Here is a 21277-nt window from a genome sequence, read left to right on the forward strand (position 1 = left end):
AAAACTGTGAGTGAGCCCACTCCCTTGGCTGAGAAGCAACCCCACACATGAATGGTCTCAGGATGCTTTACTGTTGGCATGACACAGGACTGATGGTAGCGCTCACGTTGTCTTCTCCGGACAAGCTTTTTTCCGGATGCCGCAAACAATTGGAAAGGGGATTCATCAGAGAAAATAACTTTACCCCAGTCTGTCCCTGATGCCTGCTGCCATTCCTGAGCAAGGTCTGTACTGGTGGTGCCCCAATCCCGCAGCTGAATCAACTTTAGGAGACGGTCCTGGCGCTTGCTGGACTTTCTTTGGCGCCCTGAAGCCTTCTTCACAACAATTGAACCACTCTCCTTGAAGTTCTTGATGACCTGATAAATGGTTGATTTAGGTGCAATCTTACTGGCAGCAATATCCTTGCCTGTGAAGCCCCTTTTCTGCAAAGCAATGATGACTGCATGTGTTTCCTTGCAGGTAACCATGGTTGACAGAGGAAGAATAATGATTCCAAGCACCACCCTCCTTTTGTCCTCATCAGCGTGACAGGGTGATCTCCAGCCTTGTCCTCATCAACACTCACACCTGTGTTAACGAGAGAATCACTGACATGTCAGCTGGTCCTTTTGTGGCAGGGTTGAAATGCAGTGGAAATGTTTTGGGGGGATTTAGTTCATTTTCATGACAGAGGGACTTTGCAATTAATTGCTATTCATCTGGTCACTCTTCATGACATTCTGGAATATATGCAAATTGACATCATACAAACTGAGGCAGCAGACTTTGACAAATATTCATTTTCACATCCTCAAAACTTTTGGCCACGACTGTACATGATAAGATTATTATTGACAAAAAGAGCAAGATTATTTTTATCATCATGTCATCAGAATAAGACCCTTGATATTTATTGGAAAGGAGCATCAAGCTCGTCACTGGGCACTTTCACCACCCTGTGAAGTTCATCATAAAAGAAAAGATTAAGAACAGACAGAGGCAGAGTTCCTCTGTCCAGTGTCTGTGTTCTTTTGCCCATTTTAGTCTTTTCTTTTTATTGGCCAGTCTGAGATATGGCTTTTTCTTTACAACTCTGCCTAGGAGGCCAGCATCCCGGAGTCGCCTCCTCACTGTTGATGTTGAGACTGGTGTTTTGCGGATACTATTTAATGAAGCTGCCAGTTGAGGACTTGTGAGGAGTCTGTTTCTCAAACTAGAGACACTAATGTACTTGTCCTCTTGCTCAGTAGTGCACCGGTTCCTCCCACTCTTTCTATTCTGGTTAGAGCCAGTTTGCCCTGTTCTGTGAAGGGAGTAGTACACAGCGTTGTATGAGATCTTCAGTTTCTTGGCAATTTCTCACATGGAATAGCCTTCATTTCTCAGAACAAAAATAGACTGATGAGTTTTAGAAGCAAGTCCTTTGTTTCTGGACATTTTGAGCCTGTACTCGAACCCATGAATGCTGCTGGTCCAGATACTCAACTAGTCTAAAGATGGCCAGTTTTATTGCTTCTTTAATCAGTACAAGTTTTCAGCTGTGCTAACATAATTTCAAATGATCAATTAGCCTTTTAAAATGATAAACTTGGATTAGCTAACTCAACCTGCCATTGGAACACAGGAGTTTCTGATAATGGACCTCTGTACACCGATGTAGATATTCCATTAAAAATCAGCCGTTTCCAGCTACAATAGTCATTTACAACATTAACAATGTCTACACTAGGGATGCACGATATATCAGTGAACACATCGTAATCAGCCAATATTCGCACAAATGCCAACATCAGTATCGGCCGATGTCTAGTTTAACGCCTGATGTACAAAACTGATGTCAAAGCTGACGTGCATACCTATATAATGAAGGTACATGACGTAATGGCGCCATGTAAAATGTTGCGCTATAAGTTCAACACAGCATTCCTAACCTAGCCCACAATGTCTGCTGTGTGGATCGAGCAGTCAACAAGTCATTTGAAAAAGTAAAAACATTTCAGTGAGACAACTCAAAGGGGAAATCCATTAAAGCCAAGATAATGGGATTCATTGCCCTTGACAATCAAACGTTCTCTGGGTGATGTTTGCTTTCGCCGACTGGTCGAACACCGGTACAAACTACCAAGTGCGCTATTTTTCAGATGTTGCCCTACCGGAGTTACACTGTAATAGCGTCACTATTAGCTTCACGACATGCATACAATGGAAAGCTGTTTGGGTCTTTTTTGCGTATCAAAAAAGATACAGTAGCACTGTCAAAGCTGTACTAAAAAGTCTGCAAACATCTGCCACGAACGATGTGTTTACCATACCGCGTTAGTAATAAAGCATCATTTGTTCGACCAACTTCTGGGGTAGCTTGCTTTAGCTTGGTACCTAGCTAGCACCAATACAACCAGCCTAAAAACTGCAGTCATTTTCATTATTCTTAGCAATGATTCCTTGTGAGTAAGTATTAGCTAGGTTGCCACTTGTTGTTCGCCTATTGAAATTGAACTTCAGTTCATGAAAATAAATAGCTCGCCAGCTACTTAACTCTGTTTCCCAAAGCTAAAGTTATAAGCAGCCAGCTAGCTTCATCTGGCTAGTGAGGCTCGACCTGACCAGGTTATGTGATGTGAAGCTAGCCACAATAAGGATTAGGCACAATAGTGGAATTTGCGATTTGCCTTCAAAATAAAAGTATGCCATTGACAGTGATGCAAATTAATACAAATTGTAGAATTATGCCATACTTTTATTTTGAAAAGGCTAATCGCAAAGTCCATTATTGTTGCTAATCCTTATTGTGGCTAGCTTCACATGATGGGTCCGACCACCATTAAGGAAATAAGAACTCTCTTATGAATTAGGGTTATTTAGATGTTAGCTAGCTAACTATAGCTACTGAAAAGATTGTCATGTTATTTATTATTTATTATTAAACGACTGAACAAATGAACAACAAAACAGCAAGTGAAAGAAATAGGTTTTGATTATGTTTTACTGGTAATGGGACATGCATAAATGCCAACAAAATAACTTTTTATTTTTTGTGTGTAACCTTTATTTAACTAGGCAAGTCAGTTAAGAACAAATTCTTATTTACAATGACGGCCCGGATGATGCTGGGCCAATTGTGCGCTGCCCGATAGGATTCCCAATCACGGCCCGATGTGATACACCCTGGATTCGAACCAGGGACTGTAGTGACGCCTCTTGCACTGAGATGCAGTGCCTTGGACCGCTCCGTCCATGTGTGTTAACTATTTAACTGTACTAGAATGCTTATCGGTATTGTGGTTTTTGGCAAGGAAAATATCAGTATCGGTATCGGCCAAAAATGTCATATCGGTTGCATCACTAGTCGACACTGTATTTCTGATCAATTTGATGTGATTTTGATGGACTAAACAAGGACATTTCTAAGTGACCCCAAACTTTTGAACGGTAGTGTAGGTGTCAGAAGGGAGGAAGCAGAAAAGTAGTTGTCATCCGTGGGGGTCATCCGCATGGCAATGATGGGAGAGACCATGTGAAGATATGACGGAGCCGAGTGACTTGGTGTTTCAACCAGCATTTCTTGCATAATTAATTTTACTGACACAAAAAGATCCCACCTTGTCTAGCGTATTTTGTTTTCTGGACATTTTGGAAAGTTTAACGACAAATTAGCTCTTTCCACCAGGGCTGTTGTGACTTTTTGTATCCAACATGTACTTTCCTGCATGAAAAGGTGGATAGAGATCTGGTTAGTGTCACTATACAGTATACAAAAGGGCTGAATGAAAATTGGCTTATTTTTAGATATGGTGGGTGAGTGTGTTTATGCGGGTGCAGGGGGTTATATGTGGGTATATATATGTGTGTGTGTGGCGGTGGTGGTGGCGGCGGCAGTAGTAGCGGTGATGAATAGTAGTGGTGGTAATGGTAGTAGAAGTGGTGGTGGTGGTGGTGGTGGTGGGGATGGTGGTGGTGGTAGTGGTGGGGATGGTAGTGGTAGTGGTGGTGGTGGTGGTGGTGGTGGTAATGGTAGTAGAAGTGGTGGTGGTGGTGGTAATGTAGTAGTAGAAGTGGTGGTGGTGGAAGTAATGATAGTGTAGGAGTGATGGTAGTGACAGTGGTGGTGACAGACTGGTGGTGGTGTAGTAGTAGTGGTGATGGTAGTAGTGGGTAATAGTGGTGGGGATAGTAGTAGTGGTGATCGTAGTGGTGGGATGGGTAGTGATGGTAGTAGTGGTGGGGATGGTGGTGGTGGTGGGGATGGTAGTGGCGGGGATGGTAGTAGTAGTAGTAGTGGTGATAGTAGTGATGGGGATGGGTGGTGGGGATGGAGTAGTGGGGATGGTAGTGGTGGGGATGGTAGTGGTGGGGATGAGTAAGTGGTGGTGATAGTAGTAGTAGTGGTGGGGTGGTAGTGTGGTGGTGTGGTGGTAGTAGTAGTGGTGATGGTAGTAGTGGTGGGGATGGTAGTGGTGGGGATAGTGGTGGGGATAGTAGTGGTGGGGATGGTAGTAGTGGTGGGGATAGTAGTAGTAGTGGTGGTGATAGTAGTAGTAGTGGTGGGGATGGTAGTGGTGGGGATGGTAGTGGTGGGGATGGTAGTGGTGGGGATGGTGGTGGTGGGGATGGTAGTGGTGGGGATGGTAGTGGTGGGGATGGTAGTGGTGGTGATGGTAGTAGTAGTGGTGGTGGGTAGTGGTGGGGATGGTAGTGGTGGTGATGGTAGTGGTGGTGGATGGTATGGTAGTAGTAGTGGTGGTGATGATTGTGGTGGGGATGGTAGTAGTAGTGGTGATAGTAGTGGTAGTAGTGTAGTGGTGGGGATGGTAGTGGTGGGGATGGTAGTGGTGGGGATGGTAGTGTGGGTAGTAGTAGTAGTGGTGGTGATAGTAGTAGTGGTGGTGATAGTAGTAGTAGTGGCGGGGATGGTAGTGGCGGGGATGGTAGTGGCGGGGATGGTAGTGGTGGGGATGGTAGTGGTGGGGATGGTAGTGGTGGGGATGGTAGTGGTGGGGATGGTAGTGGTGGGGATGGTAGTAGTAGTGGTGGTAGTAGTAGTGGTGGTGATAGTAGTAGTAGTGGTGGGGATGGTAGTGGTGGGGATGGTAGTGGTGGGGATGGTAGTGGTGGTGATAGTGGTGGTGATGGTAGTAGTAGTGGTGGTGGTAGTAGTGGTGGGGATGGTAGTGGTGGGGATGGTAGTGGTGGTGGGGAGTGGTGATGATTGTGGTGGGGATGGTAGTAGTAGTGGTGATGGTGGTAGTAGTAGTAGTGGTGGGGATGGTAGTGGTGGGGATGGTAGTGGTGGGATGGTAGTGTGGGATAGTAGTAGTGGTGGGATGGTGATGGTAGTAGTAGTGGTGGTGATGGTAGTAGTAGTAGTGGTGGTGGGGATGGTAGTAGTAGGTGGGTGATAGTAGTAGTAGTGGTGGGATAGGTAGTGGTGGTGATGGTAGTGGTGGGGATGGTAGTAGTAGTAGTGGTAGTGGTGGGGATGGTAGTAGTGGGGTGGTGGGGATGGTAGTAGGGATGGTAGTAGTAGTGGTGATGATAGTAGTGGTGGGGATGGTGGTAGTAGTGGTGGGGATGGTAGTAGTGGTGGTGGTGATGGTAGTAGTAGTGGTGGGGATGGTAGTGGTGGGGATGGTAGTGGTAGTGGTGGGATGGTAGTGGTGGGGATGGTAGTGGTGGGGATGGTAGTGGTGGGGATGGTAGTGGGGATGGTAGTAGTAGTAGTGGTGGGGATAGTAGTGGTGGTAGGGATGGTGTAGTGGTGGTGGGATGGTAGTAGTAGTGGTGGGGATGGTAGTAGTAGTGGTGGGGATGGTAGTAGTAGTGGTGGGGAGTAGTGGTGGGGATAGTAGTAGGGAGTGGTGGTGGGGATGGTAGTAGTGGTGGGGGAGTAGTAGTAGTGGTGTAGTAGTGGTGGGGATGGTAGTAGTAGTGGTGGGGTGTAGTAGTAGTGGTGGGAGTAGTGGTGGGGAGTAGTGGTGGTGATGATAGTAGTAGTGGTGGGGAGTAGTGATGGTGGTGATGGTAGTGGTAGTGGTGGTGATTATGGTGGTGGGGAGTAGTAGTAGTGGTGGGGATGGTAGTAAGTGGTGGTGGGGATGGTAGTGAGTGGTGGTGGATGGTAGTAGTGGGGAGTAGTAGTGGTGGTGGGGATGGTAGTAGTAGTGGTGGGGATGGTAGTAGTAGTGGTGGGGATGGTAGTAGTAGTGGTGGGGATGGTAGTAGTAGTGGTGGGGATGGTAGTAGTAGTGGTGGTGATAGTAGTGGTAGTAGTGGTGGTGATGATAGTAGTAGTGGTAGTAGTGATGCTGGTAGTAATGATGATAGTAGTAGTAGTGATGGTAGTAATAATGATGGTGGTGGTGGTAGTAGTAGCAAAGGTGGTGGTAGTAGTGATAGTAGTGGTGGTGATGATAGTAGTAGTGGTGGTGGTGGTAGTATTGGTGGCAATAGTAGTGGTGATAGTGGTAGCAGTGGTAGTGGTAGTAGTAGTGATGGTGGTAGTAGTAGTAGTAGTAGTGGTGATAGTAATAGTGGTAATGGTGATAGTAGTAGTAGTAGCGGTGGTGATAGTAGTAGTAGTAGCGGTGGTGATAGTAGTAGCGGTGTAGTAGTGGTGGAGGTGGTGGTGATGATGGTAGTAGTGGTGATGGTGGTGGTAGTAGTAGCAATGGTGGTGGTGTTAGTAGTGGTGGTGGTAGTAGTAGTAGTAGTAGTGATGGCGGTGGTGATCGTAGTAGTGGCGTTGATAGTAGTAGTGGTAGTTGGTGGTAGTAGCGGTGGCGATAGTAGTAGTGGTGATGGTGGTGGTAGTAGCGGTGGCGGTAGTAGTAGTGGTGATGGTGGTGGTAGTGGTGATAGTAGTTGTGGTGGTGGTAGTAGTAGTAGTGGTGGTGGTAGTAGTAGTAACGGTGGGAGTGGTGGTAGTGGTGATAGTAGTAGTAGTTGTGGTGGTGATAGTAATGGTGGTAGTGGTAATAGTGGTGGTGGTAGTAGTAGCAGTGGTGGTAGTGGTAGTTGTGATAGTAGTGGTAGTTGTGATAGTAGTAGTAGTTGTGGTAGTAGTAGTAGTTGTGGTAGTAGTAGTAGTAACGGTGGTAGTATTAGTAGTAGTAGCGGTGGTGATAGTAGTAGTGGTGGTGTGGTGGTGATGGTGAGTAGTGGTGGTGATAGTGGTAGTGGTGGTAATGGTGGTAGTAGTAGTAGTGGTGGTGATAGTAATAGTAGTGGTGGTGGTGGTAGTAGTGGTAGTGATAGTGGTGGTAATGGTAGTGGTGATGGTGGTAGTAGTAGTGGTGGTGGTGGTGGTGGTAGTAGTACAAAACAAGGAGAAGTACAAAATAAATCTACAGAAGCACATACTTAACTTTGTGTGTTCCACCTCTCTTCTCAACCTCTCAGGACATAGACGCTGGAGCTCTGTCCTACACCTTGATGGGTCTGAAGAAGTTCACAGAGTACAGCATTCGAGTGGTGGCCTTCAACAAGCACGGTCCGGGAGTGTCCACAGGAGACATCACCGTCACCACCCTGTCTGATGGTAAGCAGGGGACAGATGAAGGAGCGGAACTCTTCCTCTCTCATAGGAGAAATGGGTAGATCACAACGGGTAGTCTCCTTTCTGAAGAGGAAGATGTTAAAGACCTGGTGTGTTGACGTGATCTCTCTTGAGTAAAACACCTTGTTTTTACCCCTACAGTCCCCAGTGCCCCTCCTCAAAACCTCACTGTGGAAGTTCACAACTCAAAGGTAAGCACAAGTCAGCCACTTCTCTTTAGCACGCAGACACTCTCCCTACCTCTCAGGTGATGTGATAGCTGTGGGCCTAACCCTGTTTTCCATGCCATTAGCTCTTGTCAGTGGGCTCAGCTCACACACAGACTGCTAGCGTTGTGCTTGAACCCTGTATCGACCCACCCAGCAAGCGGCTGGAGACTGGGCCTGTCTGAAGGCTTTCGTCTCTCTCTATCACAACTCCTACAGCCTCAAACATCTAGAGGCTGATCTCACACAGGAAGGCTTTCTATCCAGCTCACTTGTGTCCGTTTGTGAATGAGCCAGGAGTCAGGACCTCTTGCTGCTTGGTGTATTTAGTACCACTATAGAGATGGGTGGGGTGTATTTAGTACCACTATAGAGATGGGCGGTGTGTATTTAGGACCACTATAGAGATGGGGGGTGTATTTAGGACCACTATAGAGATGGGCGGGGTGTATTTAGTACCACTATAGAGATGGGCGGGGTGTATTTAGTACCACTATAGAGATGGGGTGTATTTAGTACCACTATAGAGATGGGGGTGTATTTAGCACCACTATAGAGATGGGGGGTGTATTTAGCACCACTATAGAGATGGGGGGGTGTATTTAGTACCACTATAGAGATGGGCGGGGTGTATTTAGTACCACTATAGAGATGGGCGGGGTGTATTTAGTACCACTATAGAGATGGGGGTGTATTTAGTACCACTATAGACTATAGAGATGGGGGTGTATTTAGTACCACTATAGAGATGGGTGGGGTGTATTTAGTACCACTATAGAGATGGGCGGGGTGTATTTAGTACCACTATAGAGATGGGGTGTATTTAGTACCACTATAGAGATGGGGGTGTATTTAGCACCACTATAGAGATGGGGGTGTATTTAGTACCACTATAGAGATGGGTACCACTCTTGAGATGGGGGTGTATTTAGTACCACTATAGAGATGGCGGGGTGTATTTAGTACCACTATAGAGATGGGGGTGTATTTAGTACCACTATAGACATGGTGGGGTGTATTTAGTACCACTATAGAGATGGGGGTGGGTGTATTTAGTACCACTATAGAGATGGGGTGTATTTAGTACCACTATAGAGATAGAGGGGGGTGTATTTAGTACCACTATAGAGATGGGCGGGGTGTATTTAGTACCACTATAGAGATGGGGGTGTATTTAGTACCACTATAGAGATGGGGGTGTATTTAGTACCACTATAGAGATGGGGGGTGTATTTAGTACCACTATAGAGATGGGGGGGTGTATTTAGTACCACTATAGAGATGGGCGGGGTGTATTTAGTACCACTATAGAGATGGGGGTGTATTTAGTACCACTATAGAGATGGGGGTGTATTTAGTACCACTATAGAGATGGGGGTGTATTTAGTACCACTATAGAGATGGGGGTGTATTTAGTACCACTATAGAGATGGGGGTGTATTTAGTACCACTATAGAGATGGGGGTGTATTTAGTACCACTATAGAGATGGGGGTGTATTTAGTACCACTATAGAGATGGGGGTGTATTTAGTACCACTATAGAGATGGGGGTGTATTTAGTACCACTATAGAGGTGGGGGTGTATTTAGTACCACTATAGAGATGGGGGTGTATTTAGTACCACTATAGAGATGGGGGTGTATTTAGTACCACTATAGAGATGGGGGTGTATTTAGTACCACTATAGGGGGGGGTGTATTTAGTACCACTATAGTAGCACGTATTTAGAAATGGATTCAGTCTGACTTGCATCTAGAACTGGTTTGTGATCTTATTTGTTCTGTTTACTGGTCAATCAGATCAGGTTTTACTTTGTTCTTCCTTTGTCAGACTTGTCCTGTATGTTACTGTTTGATACCAGTAATGAATGGCCTTATATGGATGAATATCATTATAAAATACATTTCTAATTAGATTAAAACACAAAATGCAATTTCTCATTTTAATTGTTTAATTTGCTCTGTCCTGTGGGCCGTGTCAGTCAGCCAGGCCTGAGGGGTGAAAACTAACATACAAGGGGAAGTGTAGTCTCAACATGTGAACCACAACCCCCCTCAATTTAACTTGTATTTTAGAGAAGGGGGAGCATGTAGCTGAAATAAGAACGCACTATGAGAAAATGGAAATGAACTAATTGAACACACTTAGCACAGATTTAATTAGTGCTGTTCCCCCAACTCACGGATGTGTGTTAATGTTGGCGCGCCTGTGTGTTTTTGTGTGTGTGTTTGAGCGACAGTGGGGTAGTGTTAATTAACTCCTCTCTCACGCTGAGTTCCCCCCACCCGTCCCTTCACACACACACACACACACACACACACACACACACACACACACACACACACACACACACACACACACACACACACACACACACACACACACACACACACACACACACACACACAGTCTACAGTATCTCTCCTCCCTCCTTCCACACCATCCCACAGTGCACTGCAGGGCCTGCAGCTAAGGACCTGAATCCATCGCTCTCTCTCTCGCTGGGAGCCACTCCTCTCACCAGGGCTCCTCTCACCAGGGCTCCTCTCACCAGGGCTCCTCTCCTCCACTCTTTATTTATTATGAATGTCTTTATTTCCTCCTTTCTCCAACAGACAGCCTGTTCTCTTCTCCTTCACCATTACATTACCCTCTAACATCAGTCTGCTTTACGACTGGTGCAAGGCTTTGTGAGGCTGGTATAAGAGTGGTGTAAGGCTTTGTGAGGCTGGTATAAGACTGGTGAAAGGCTGGTATAAGACTGGTGAAAGGCTTTGTGAGGCTGGTATAAGAGTGGTGTAAGGCTTTGTGAGGCTGGTATAAGACTGGTGAAAGGCTGGTATAAGACTGGCGTAAGGCTTTGTGAGGCTGGTATAAGACTGGTGTAAGGCTTTGTGAGGCTGGTATAAGACTGGTGCAAGGTTGGTATAAGACTGGCGTAAGGCTTTGTGAGGCTGGTATAAGACTGGTGTAAGGCTTTGTGAGGCTGGTATAAGACTGGTGTAAGGCTTTGTGAGGCTGGTATAAGACTGGTGTAAGGCTTTGTGAGGCTGGTATAAGACTGGTGTAAGCCTTTGTGAGGCTGGTATAAGACTGGTGTAAGGCTTTGTGAGGCTGGTATAAGACTGGTGTAAGGCTTTGTGAGGCTGGTATAAGACTGGTGAAAGGCTGGTATAAGACTGGTGTAAGGCTTTGTGAGGCTGGTATAAGACTGGTGTAAGGCTTTGTGAGGCTGGTATAAGACTGGTTTAAGGCTTTGTGAGGCTGGCATAAGACTGGTGTAAGGCTTTGTGAGGCTGGTATAAGATAAGGCTTTGTGAGGCTGGTATAAGACTGGTGTAAGGCTTTGTGAGGCTGGTATAAGACTGGTGTAAGGCTTTGGTATAAGACTGGTGTAAGGCTTTGTGAGGCTGGTATAAGACTGGTGTAAGGCTTTGTGAGGCTGGTATAAGACTGGTGTAAGGCTTTGTGAGGCTGGTATAAGACTGGTGTAAGGCTTTGTGAGGCTGGTATAAGACTGGTGTAAGGTAAGGCTTTGTGAGGCTGGTATAAGACTGGCTTTGTGAGGCTGGTATAAGACTGGTGTAAGGCTTTGTGAGGCTGGTGTAAGGCTTTGTGAGGCTGGTATAAGACTGGTGTAAGGCTTTGTGAGGCTGGTATAAGACTGGTGTAAGGCTTTGTGAGGCTGGTATAAGACTGGTGTAAGGCTTTGTGAGGCTGGTATAAGACTGGTGTAAGGCTTTGTGAGGCTGGTATAAGACTGGTGTAAGGCTTTGTGAGGCTGGTATAAGACTGGTGTAAGGCTTTGTGAGGCTGGTATAAGACTGGTGTAAGGCTTTGTGAGGCTGGTATAAGACTGGTGTAAGGCTGGTATAAGACTGGTGTAAGGCTTTGTGAGGCTGGTATAAGACTGGTGTAAGGCTTTGTGAGGCTGGTATAAGACTGGTGTAAGGCTTTGTGAGGCTGGTATAAGACTGGTGTAAGGCTTTGTGAGGCTGGTATAAGACTGGTGTAAGGCTTTGTGAGGCTGGTATAAGACTGGTGTAAGGCTTTGTGAGGCTGGTATAAGACTGGTGTAAGGCTTTGTGAGGCTGGTATAAGACTGGTGTAAGGCTTTGTGAGGCTGGTATAAGACTGGTGTAAGGCTTTGTGAGGCTGGTATAAGACTGGTGTGAGGCTGGTATAAGACTGGTGTAAGGCTTTGTGAGGCTGGTATAAGACTGGTGTAAGGCTTTGTTGAAAGGCTGGTATAAGACTGAAAGGCTGAATGGAAAAGGTTGGTATAAGGTGTCGTAAGGCTTTGTGAGGCTGGTATAAGACTGGTGTAAGGCTTTGTGAGGCTGGTATAAGACTGGTGTAAGGCTTTGTGAGGCTGGTATAAGACTGGTGTAAGGCTTTGTGAGGCTGGTATAAGACTGGTGTAAGGCTTTGTGAGGCTGGTATAAGACTGGTGTAAGGCTTTGTGAGGCTGGTATCAGACTGGTGAAAGGCTTTGATGCTGGTATAAGACTGGTGTCAGGCTGGTATAAGACTGGTGAAAGGCTGGTATAAGACTGGTGTAAGGCTTTGTGAGGCTGGTATAAGACTGGTGTAAGGCTGGTGAAAGGCTGGTGAAAGGCTTTGTGAGGCTGGTGTAAGGCTGGTATAAGACTGTCGTAAGGCTTTGTGAGGCTGGTATAAGACTGTCGTAAGGCTTTGTGAGGCTGGTATAAGACTGGTGTAAGGCTTTGTGAGGCTGGTATAAGACTGGTAATTTTGTGAGGCTGGTATAAGACTGGTGTAAGGCTTTGTGAGGCTGGTATAAGACTGGTGTAAGGCTTTGTGAGGCTGGTATAAGACTGGTGTAAGGCTTTGTGAGGCTGGTATAAGACTGGTGTAAGGCTTTGTGAGGCTGGTATAAGACTGGTGTAAGGCTTTGTGAGGCTGGTATAAGACTGGTGCAAGGCTTTGTGAGGCTGGTATAAGACTGGTGTAAGGCTTTGTGAGGCCGGTGTAATGTCGCCTTTTGACCTTACACCAGACGTGGTCAGGTTAGCCCTGTGACGTCAATGTCACAGCGAGTGGTGTTACTGGACACCAATGGTGTGTATTGCCATAACCACCCACTCATTGCCCTGGTGTGATTTTATCTGCAAAGTCCTGTGGTTGTCATTCCACCTCTAAAGTCAATGGTGGCAGCTAGAGATTATTCAGCATTGTCCTTGGGTTGGGCTCGAATCCATTGCAATTCAGGAAGTGAAATGAAATTTGTGAATGGAAAAAGTTGACATTGAAAACAGTGGGTCAGTTTTCTGTGAATATGACAATTTCCCTGTGGTTCAGCAGTAGAAACTGTAACCCCCCGTGTCTTAGACTATGTACTCACTGTGTGTCATTCCACCCCCCTACCCAGAGCATCATGGTCCGATGGCAGCCCCCACCACCAGGCGCCCAGAACGGCGAGATTACTGGGTATAAGATCCGTTACCGGAAAGGAACGCGGAAGAGCGAGGCGGCAGAAACCACGGGAGGCACCCAGCTATTCCAACTCATCGACGGTAAGCTCTCCTATCATACCAAGTCACGTACTCATCACGTACTCATCACGTACTCATCACGTACTCATCACATGACTCATCACATGACTCATTATGGAGTTGAATTAGTCATGCACATGCAATATCTTACATGGGAAATCATGTGATTATTGATTAGCGTGTTCTAAAACAAGTCTAGTTTTCAGATTGGCCGAAGGCTCTGTGGCTACTGCTGGTAGTTTAACTTTTGGAGCCAATTGGAAGTTTCTAAGTTGAATACTGTGGTCCCATAGGACCAGATGTTATATCACTAGAGCGCTTTTCATTTGAGCTTTTTGTCTGGCGTGTTGTTTGGAGTCATCATTTTCCTTCATCGTCTGTGTTACTTCAACATCTCACATCCAAACTGATATTATACCGTGACTGTAGTACAATACATATCAGACTGTAGCGACGGCAATGAATATTACATGTTGTCTCAGCAACTTTTCTGGCCCCGTCTCACGCTGTGTGGTGCAGCATCAAAGAGAATACACACTTGAAAGTCAAACCCAATTTATATTTGGGGTGCAACAGGGGTGTTTGTTGGTTCAAAGGCATTTAAGCTAGAGATTTTCTTTCTAGAGCCTTGGAGTCCTGGAGTGTCTGGGTGGTTTTCAGCAGTCTGCCTCAGGGACAGCCCGTAGTAGTGAAGGGAGAGACGACACGATTAGCATTTAGCGTCCAAACAGATAAGTCCAATCCGACTCTTAAGAAAATGTGTGCACCAGTTAGCGCAGCTACATGTTCTTTAAAGACAGCGGGTGGTTCCCACGACTTTGAATTTCCAAAACACGCCTGTGGCGGTGATGTAGCCGACCCAGCAGTGTGGCGGTGATGTAGCCGACCCAGCAGTGTGGCGGGGATGTAGCCGACCCAGCAGTGTGGCGGTGATGTAGCCGACCCAGCAGTGTGGCGGTGATGTAGCCGACCCAGCAGTGTGGCGGTGATGTAGCCGACCCAGCAGTGTGGCGGTGATGTAGCCGACCCAGCAGTGTGGCGGTGATGTAGCCGACCCAGCAGTGTGGCGGTGATGTAGCCGACCCAGCAGTGTGGCGGTGATGTAGCCACCCAGCAGTGTGGCGGTGATGTAGCCGACCCAGCAGTGTGGCGGTGATGTAGCCGACCCAGCAGTGTGGCGGTGATGTAGCCGACCCAGCAGTGTGGCTGGGCTGGTGGTCCAAGCAGGGATCCAGCTCCACTCCTCCAGGAGTGAACAGTGTCCTCTTTCCTCTCTGAGTTTTCTATCGGGAACGGCTTGCTTGGGCTACATTCAAACTGCTCATGTGTAAATTCCCCCACAGACGCGTCGTGATCAATGGCAGAAGGTTCATCTCTATCAAACCCATTGGATTGGAAAGAGGACGACGAGCTCTCTCTTGATCACGACGACGATCTCTCTCTTGATCACGACGACGATCTCTCTCTTGATCACGACGACGATCTCTCTCTTGATCACGACGACGAGCTCTCTCTTGATCACGACGACGAGCTCTCTCTTGATCACGACGACGATCTCTCTCTTGATCACGATCTCTCTCTTGATCACGACCGACGACTCTCTCTTGATCACGACGACGAGCTCTCTTGATCACGACGACAGCTCTGATCACGACGACGAGCTCTCTCTTGATCACGACGACGATCTCTCTCTTGATCACGACGACGAGCTCTCTCTTGATCACGACGACGATCTCTCTCTTGATCACGACGACGATCTCTCTCTTGATCACGACGACGATCTCTCTCTTGATCACGACGACGATCTCTCTCTTGATCACGACGACGATCTCTCTCTTGATCACGACGACGAGCTCTCTCTTGATCACGACGACGATCTCTCTCTTGATCACGACGACGAGCTCTCTCTTGATCACGACGACGAGCTCTCTCTTGATCACGACGACGATCTCTCTCTTGATCACGACGACGAGCTCTCTCTTGATCACGACGACGAGCTCTCTCTTGATCACGACGACGAGCTCTCTCTTGATCACGACGACGAGCTCTCTCTTGATCACGACGACGAGCTCTCTCTTGATCACGACGACGAGCTCTCTCTTGATCACGACGACGAGCTCTCTCTTGATCACGACGACGAGCTCTCTCTTGATCACGACGACGAGCTCTCTCTTGATCACGACGACGAGCTCTCTCTTGATCCCACCCCTGACAGAGTTATAGATTTTCCCTTCACACAAGCAAAGAAATATTGGACTTCCTCTTGAAATATTACGTCTTCAAATATTTAGTGTGTCTGCATGCCCAGCTCGATGAGTGGTGGAGTGAGGGATGCACTGCTTGTACATCCTTTAAGAAGCCCACTGAAAGGAAAGTTTGGACAGTTTTCTAACTGCAGAAACTGATGGACCTAGCCTATGGCTGATTCTGCACACAAACCCAATTACATTTCTTGGTCTGCCTGTCAAAAGAGCGCACTACTTGTTCACTTCGCCTCAAACATTTCAAAGCACTTGATTGAGGGGGGAGTGAACAAGATGAGGGCGCACTTTGGGTAGAAGAGGGAGGAATGGAACTGGGCTTCCTGTCTGACGCTGACTGATTTTCTATCTGTGTGTTGTTGTGGTCAGGTCTGGAGCGGGGGACAGAGTACACGTTCAGAGTATCAGCCATCACAGTGAACGGCTCCGGGCCCGCCACAGAGTGGAGCACCGCAGAGACCTTCGAGAGCGACCTGGACGGTAAAACTCTCTCCTTACCTCTCTTCCCTTGATACACTGACCAGTCAAATCCCTCTACCTCAGCCCTGATCCTTACCTCTTTCCTTAATATACTGACCAGTCAAATCCCTCTACCTCAGCCCTGATCCTTACCTCTTCCCTTGATACACTGACCAGTCAAATCCCTCTACCTCAGCCCTGATCCTTACCTCTTCCCTTGATACACTGACCAGTCAAATCCCTCTACCTCATCCCTGATCCTTACCTCTTCCCTTAATACACTGACCAGTCAAATCCCTCTACCCCAGCCCTGATCCTTACCTCTTCCCTTAATACACTGACCAGTCAAATCCCTCTACCTCAGCCCTGATCCTCCTTACCTCTTCCCTTAATACCTGATCCTTACCTCTTCCCTTAATACACTGACCAGTCAAATCCCTCAGCCCTACCTCAGCCCTGATCCTTCAGCCCTGATCTTCCCTTAATACACTGACCAGTCAAATCCCTCTACCTCAGCCCTGATCCTTACCTCTTCCCTTAATACACTGACCAGTCAAATCCCTCTACCTCAGCCCTGATCCTTACCTCTCTTCCCTTAATACACTGACCAGTCAAATCCCTCTACCTCAGCCCTGATCCTTACCTCTTCCCTTAATACACTGACCAGTCAAATCCCTCTACCTCAGCCCTGATCCTTACCTCTCTTCCCTTAATACACTGACCAGTCAAATCCCTCAGCCCTGATCCTTACCTCTCTTCCCTTAATACACTGACCAGTCAAATCCCTCAGCCCTGATCCTCAGCCCTAATACACTGACCAGTCAAACCTCTCTTCCCTTAATACACTGACCAGTCAAATCCCTCTACCTCAGCCCTGATCCTTACCTCTTCCCTTAATACACTGACCAGTCAAATCAGCCCTGATCCTACCTCAGCCCAAATCCCTCTACCTCAGCCCTGATCCTTACCTCTTCCCTTAATACACTGACCAGTCAAATCCCTCTACCTCAGCCCTGATCCTTACCTCTTCCCTTAATACACTGACCAGTCAAATCCCTCTACCTCAGCCCTGATCCTTACCTCTTCCCTTAATACACTGACCAGTCAAATCCCTCTACCTCAGCCCTGATCCTTACCTCTTCCCTTAATACACTGACCAGTCAAATCCCTCTACCTCAGCCCTGATCCTTACCTCTTCCCTTAATACACTGACCAGTCAAATCCCTCTACCTCAGCACTGATCTTGTCTACTTTCACTAGTCTGAATTGTTCAGGGCAACATGTTTTGTTTTACTTGTTGGTTTATCAGCATCATAAATACCTTCAAACCCTCTATTAATGTGGTCTCATTGCTACCTTTATATTTATGGTTTAGTTTTAATGTATTTTATTGTCTTGATTCTAGTCTAAAGTATATGGAGAGGTTTAAACACAAGTTATATTTGTTTATTGTGTTTAATTTCTTTATTGTGTTATAATTTGATATAAGTTTGATCTCCTGAGTTTTCCTCCCTCCAGAGTCCAGGGTGCCAGACATCCCCAGCTCGCTACATGTGCGCCCGCTGGTCAACAGCATCGTGGTGAGCTGGACGCCGCCGGAGAACCAGGACATGGTGGTACGAGGCTACACCATCGGCTACGGCATCGGCAGCCCCCACGCCCAGACCATCAAGGTGGACTACAAGCAGCGCTACTACAGCATTGAGAACCTAGGTGAGCACACCCTGTTGTTGCCCTCTGGGTTGTTGCCCTCTGGGTTGTTGCCCTCTGGGTTGTTGCCCTCTGGGTTGTTGCCGTCATAGTTGATAGTGTGTTGTTGTGGAACCATGTTCTTGATGCATGACTGTGAACAGTCTTTGACTGCATGGCTGGCTGTGCTTCATAGTGTCCTGTAGCCTACTGTAATTACAACATGGTTAGGGGGGACCACTATGATAATGTTGCATAATTTAGCTTTTCATTAAAACCCCAACGAGAGAATGGGTTTCAATATACACCTTTTGTCAAGATGATGAATATCCTGATCTTATGAGGAGAGGGTCTCAGGAGTCTGGACTTGATTAGCTACATTATTTCATAACGCGCTCTCTCTCCCCCCCCGTCTCGCTCCCTGCCTCTCTCTCCCTGGCCCTCTCTCTCTCCCTCTTGCTCCCTGCCCCCCTCTCTCCCTCTTTCTCCCTGGCCCTCTTTCTCCCTGGCCCTCTTTCTCCCTGGCCCTCTTTCTCCCTGGCCCTCTCTCTCCCTGGCCCTCTCTCTCCCTGGCCCTCTCTCTCCCTGGCCCTCTCTCCCTCTCCCTCTCTCCTCTCTCTCCCTGGCCCTCTCTCTCCCTGGCCCTCTCTCTCCCTGGCCCTCTCTCTCCCTGGCCCTCTCTCTCCCTGGCCCTCTCTCTCCCTGGCCCTCTCTCTCCCTGGCCCTCTCTCTCCCTGGCCCTCTCTCTCCCTCTCTTCCTGGCCCTCTCTCTCCCTGGCCCTCTCTCTCCCTGGCCCTCTCTCTCCCTGGCCCTCTCTCTCCCTGGCCCTCTCTCTTCCTGGCCCTCTCTCTTCCTGGCCCTCTCTCTCCCTGACCCTCTCTCTCTCCCTCTTGCTCCCTGCCCCCCTCTCTCCCTCTCTCTCCATGGCCCTCTCTCTCCATGGCCCTCTCTCTCCCTGGCCCTCTCTCTCCATGGCCCTCTCTCTTCCTGGCCCTCTCTCTTCCTGGCCCTCTCTCTCCCTGGCCCTCTCTCTCCCTGGCCCTCTCTCTCCCTGGCCCTCTCTCTCCCTGGCCCTCTCTCTTCCTGGCCCTCTCTCTCCCTGGCCCTCTCTCTCCATGGCCCTCTCTCTCCCTGGCCCTCTCTCTTCCTGGCCCTCTCTCTCCCTGGCCCTCTCTCTCCCTGGCCCTCTCTCTCCCTGGCCCATGGCCCTCTCTCTCCCTGGCCCTCTCTCTCCTGGCCCTTCCTCTCTCCTGGCCCTCTCCCTCTCTCCCTGGCCCTCTCTCCTGGCCCCTCTCTCCCTGGCCCTCTCTCTCTCTGGCTCTCCTCTTGGCCCCCCCTCTCTCCCTCTCTCTCCATGGCCCTCTCTCTCCTGGCCCTCTCTCTCCTGGCCCTCTCTCTCTCCTGGCCCTCTCTCTGGCCCTCTCCTGGCCCTCTCTCTCCCTGGCCCTCTCTCTCCCTGGCCCCTCTCTCCCTGGCCCCTCTCTCCCTGGCCCCTCTCTCTCCCTGCCTCTCTCCCTGGCCCTCTCTCTCTCCCTCTTGCTCCCTGCCCCCTCTCCCTCCCTCTCTCTCCATGGCCCTCTCTCTCCATGGCCCTCTCTCTCCCTGGCCCTCTCTCTCCATGGCCCTCTCTCTCCCTGGCCCTCTCTCTTCCTGGCCCTCTCTCTCCTGGCCCTCTCTCTCCCTGGCCCTCTCTCTCCCTGGCCCTCTCTCTCCCTGGCCCTCTCTCCCTGGCCCTCTCTCTCCATGGCCCTCTCTCTCCATGGCCCTCTCTCTCCATGGCCCTCTCTCTCCCTGGCCCTCTCTCTTCCTGGCCCTCTCTCTTCCTGGCCCTCTCTCTCCCTGGCCCTCTCTCTCCCTGGCCCTCTCTCTCCCTGGCCCTCTCTCTCCTCCTGGGCCCTCTCTCTTCCTGGCCCTCTCTCTCCATGGCCCTCTCTCTTCCTGGCCTCTCTCTTCCTGGCCCTCTCTCTCCATGGCCCTCTCTTCCTGGCCCTCTCTCTTCCTGGCCCTCTCTCTTCCTGGCCCTCTCTCTCCCTGGCCGTCTCTCTCCCTGGCCCTCTCTCTCCCTGGCCCTCTCTCTCCCTGGCCCTCTCTCTCCCTGGCCCTCTCTCTCCCTGGCCCTCTCTCTCCCTGGCCCCCTCTCTCTTCCTGGCCCTCTCTCTCCATGGCCCTCTCTCTCCATGGCCCTCTCTCTCCCTGGCCCTCTCTCTCCCTGGCCCTCTCTCTCCATGGCCCTCTCTCTCCATGGCCCTCTCTCTCCCTGGCCCTCTCTCTTCCTGGCCCTCTCTCTCCCTGGCCCTCTCTCTCCCTGGCCCTCTCTCTCCCTGGCCCTCTCTCTTCCTGGCCCTCTCTCTCCCTGGCCCTCTCTCTCCCTGGCCCTCTCTCTCCATGGCCCTCTCTCTCCCTGGCCCTCTCTCTCCTTCCCTCAGACCCCAGCTCCCACTATGTGATAACCCTGAAGGCCTTCAACAACGTGGGGGAGGGGATCCCTGTATACGAGAGCGCCATCACCAGGCCACAGTCAGGTAGGACACCTACACAATACCCCTACACCCTGAATACTGGAGTAATGGAATGGTCTCATGGACACACCCTAAATTGCCTAACCAATGAGATGGTCACTAATACCCTCCATACTGGACCGGTGAAATGGTCTTTTAGTGGAGTAATTGTTTCATCCATAAAAACGTATGCTGGTATAGTTTCTGTTTGCTGCCATACTTCAGTGGGGAGAGAGAAGTCATTTAACTCCCTTAAAAAAGGAATCTGACTGTAGTCTTTGACCAATGTTACATCACCACCACCATCATCATCATCATCAATAAATATACCCTGACGTGGCTTGACTCTAAATAACTTCAGAGATACGCTTACTAAAACTTAATGTGTTTTTTATTTGACCAACTAGAGCCTTGACTTTATATTAGACATTATTCCTCCTGCATTCATATGGTGCAGTTTTACCTTCCATCAGACCTGATCGTTAGGATCAACTTGTCAGAGAGCATCTCTGACCTGCCATTCTCTCTGTGGTAATTGACTTTCCCTTTGTCACAAATATCACTGCACAAAACAAGTGGTCCCGGCTCATCTCAGGCCTGTTTCCCAGATAATAATAAGGAAATATCCTCCAATCCAGATTTCTCTAATCTGAGGGCAGCTATTCAGACAATTAGCTGATATTTAGGTCACAATACCAAATGCCAACAATTTAACACAAAGTATGAATTACTAGCAGGAAGTCGCTGCTCAACATAGCTCTGTAGAGTTTGCCACATTTTTTGACACCCGTAAGATGAAGGAACTAGGAGTGTAGGCTGTACCCTGTGTCGAGGCACCCCCAGGGAACTAGGAGTGTAGGCTGTACCCTGTGTCGAGGCACCCCCAGGGAACTCGGAGTGATGGCTGAAACCCATGTCGACTTTAAGCCAACCCCTCGTCACCCCCTCTCTGTTTTGATGAGCCAGTTTGTCTGTACTTGCACTCTGCTATCCCAGCATGCACTGCTGTGCAGGGACAGGATACCGGATGACTAAAATGGCATCAACATGCTGCAGGGGGGCAATCCACACACACACACAGGCGCACACACACACACACACACACACACACA

At 48.7% G+C, this 21277-nt stretch overlaps 1 protein-coding gene across 1 annotated transcript in view; it reads left to right on the forward strand.

Annotated features, from left to right (window-relative positions):
• LOC118380698 (neogenin-like) overlaps positions 1–21277 on the forward strand; it is a 322783-nt gene that overhangs the window by 266840 nt on the left and 34666 nt on the right. Inside the window, 6 exon segments of the mRNA XM_052515815.1 lie at positions 7378–7516; positions 7676–7725; positions 13134–13278; positions 15888–15998; positions 17496–17690; positions 20094–20189. Of these exon segments, the coding sequence (XP_052371775.1) occupies positions 7378–7516; positions 7676–7725; positions 13134–13278; positions 15888–15998; positions 17496–17690; positions 20094–20189 (736 nt within the window).

Source organism: Oncorhynchus keta, unplaced genomic scaffold (assembly GCF_023373465.1).
Source record: "Oncorhynchus keta strain PuntledgeMale-10-30-2019 unplaced genomic scaffold, Oket_V2 Un_scaffold_3208_pilon_pilon, whole genome shotgun sequence".
Lineage (NCBI taxonomy): Eukaryota > Metazoa > Chordata > Actinopteri > Salmoniformes > Salmonidae > Oncorhynchus > Oncorhynchus keta.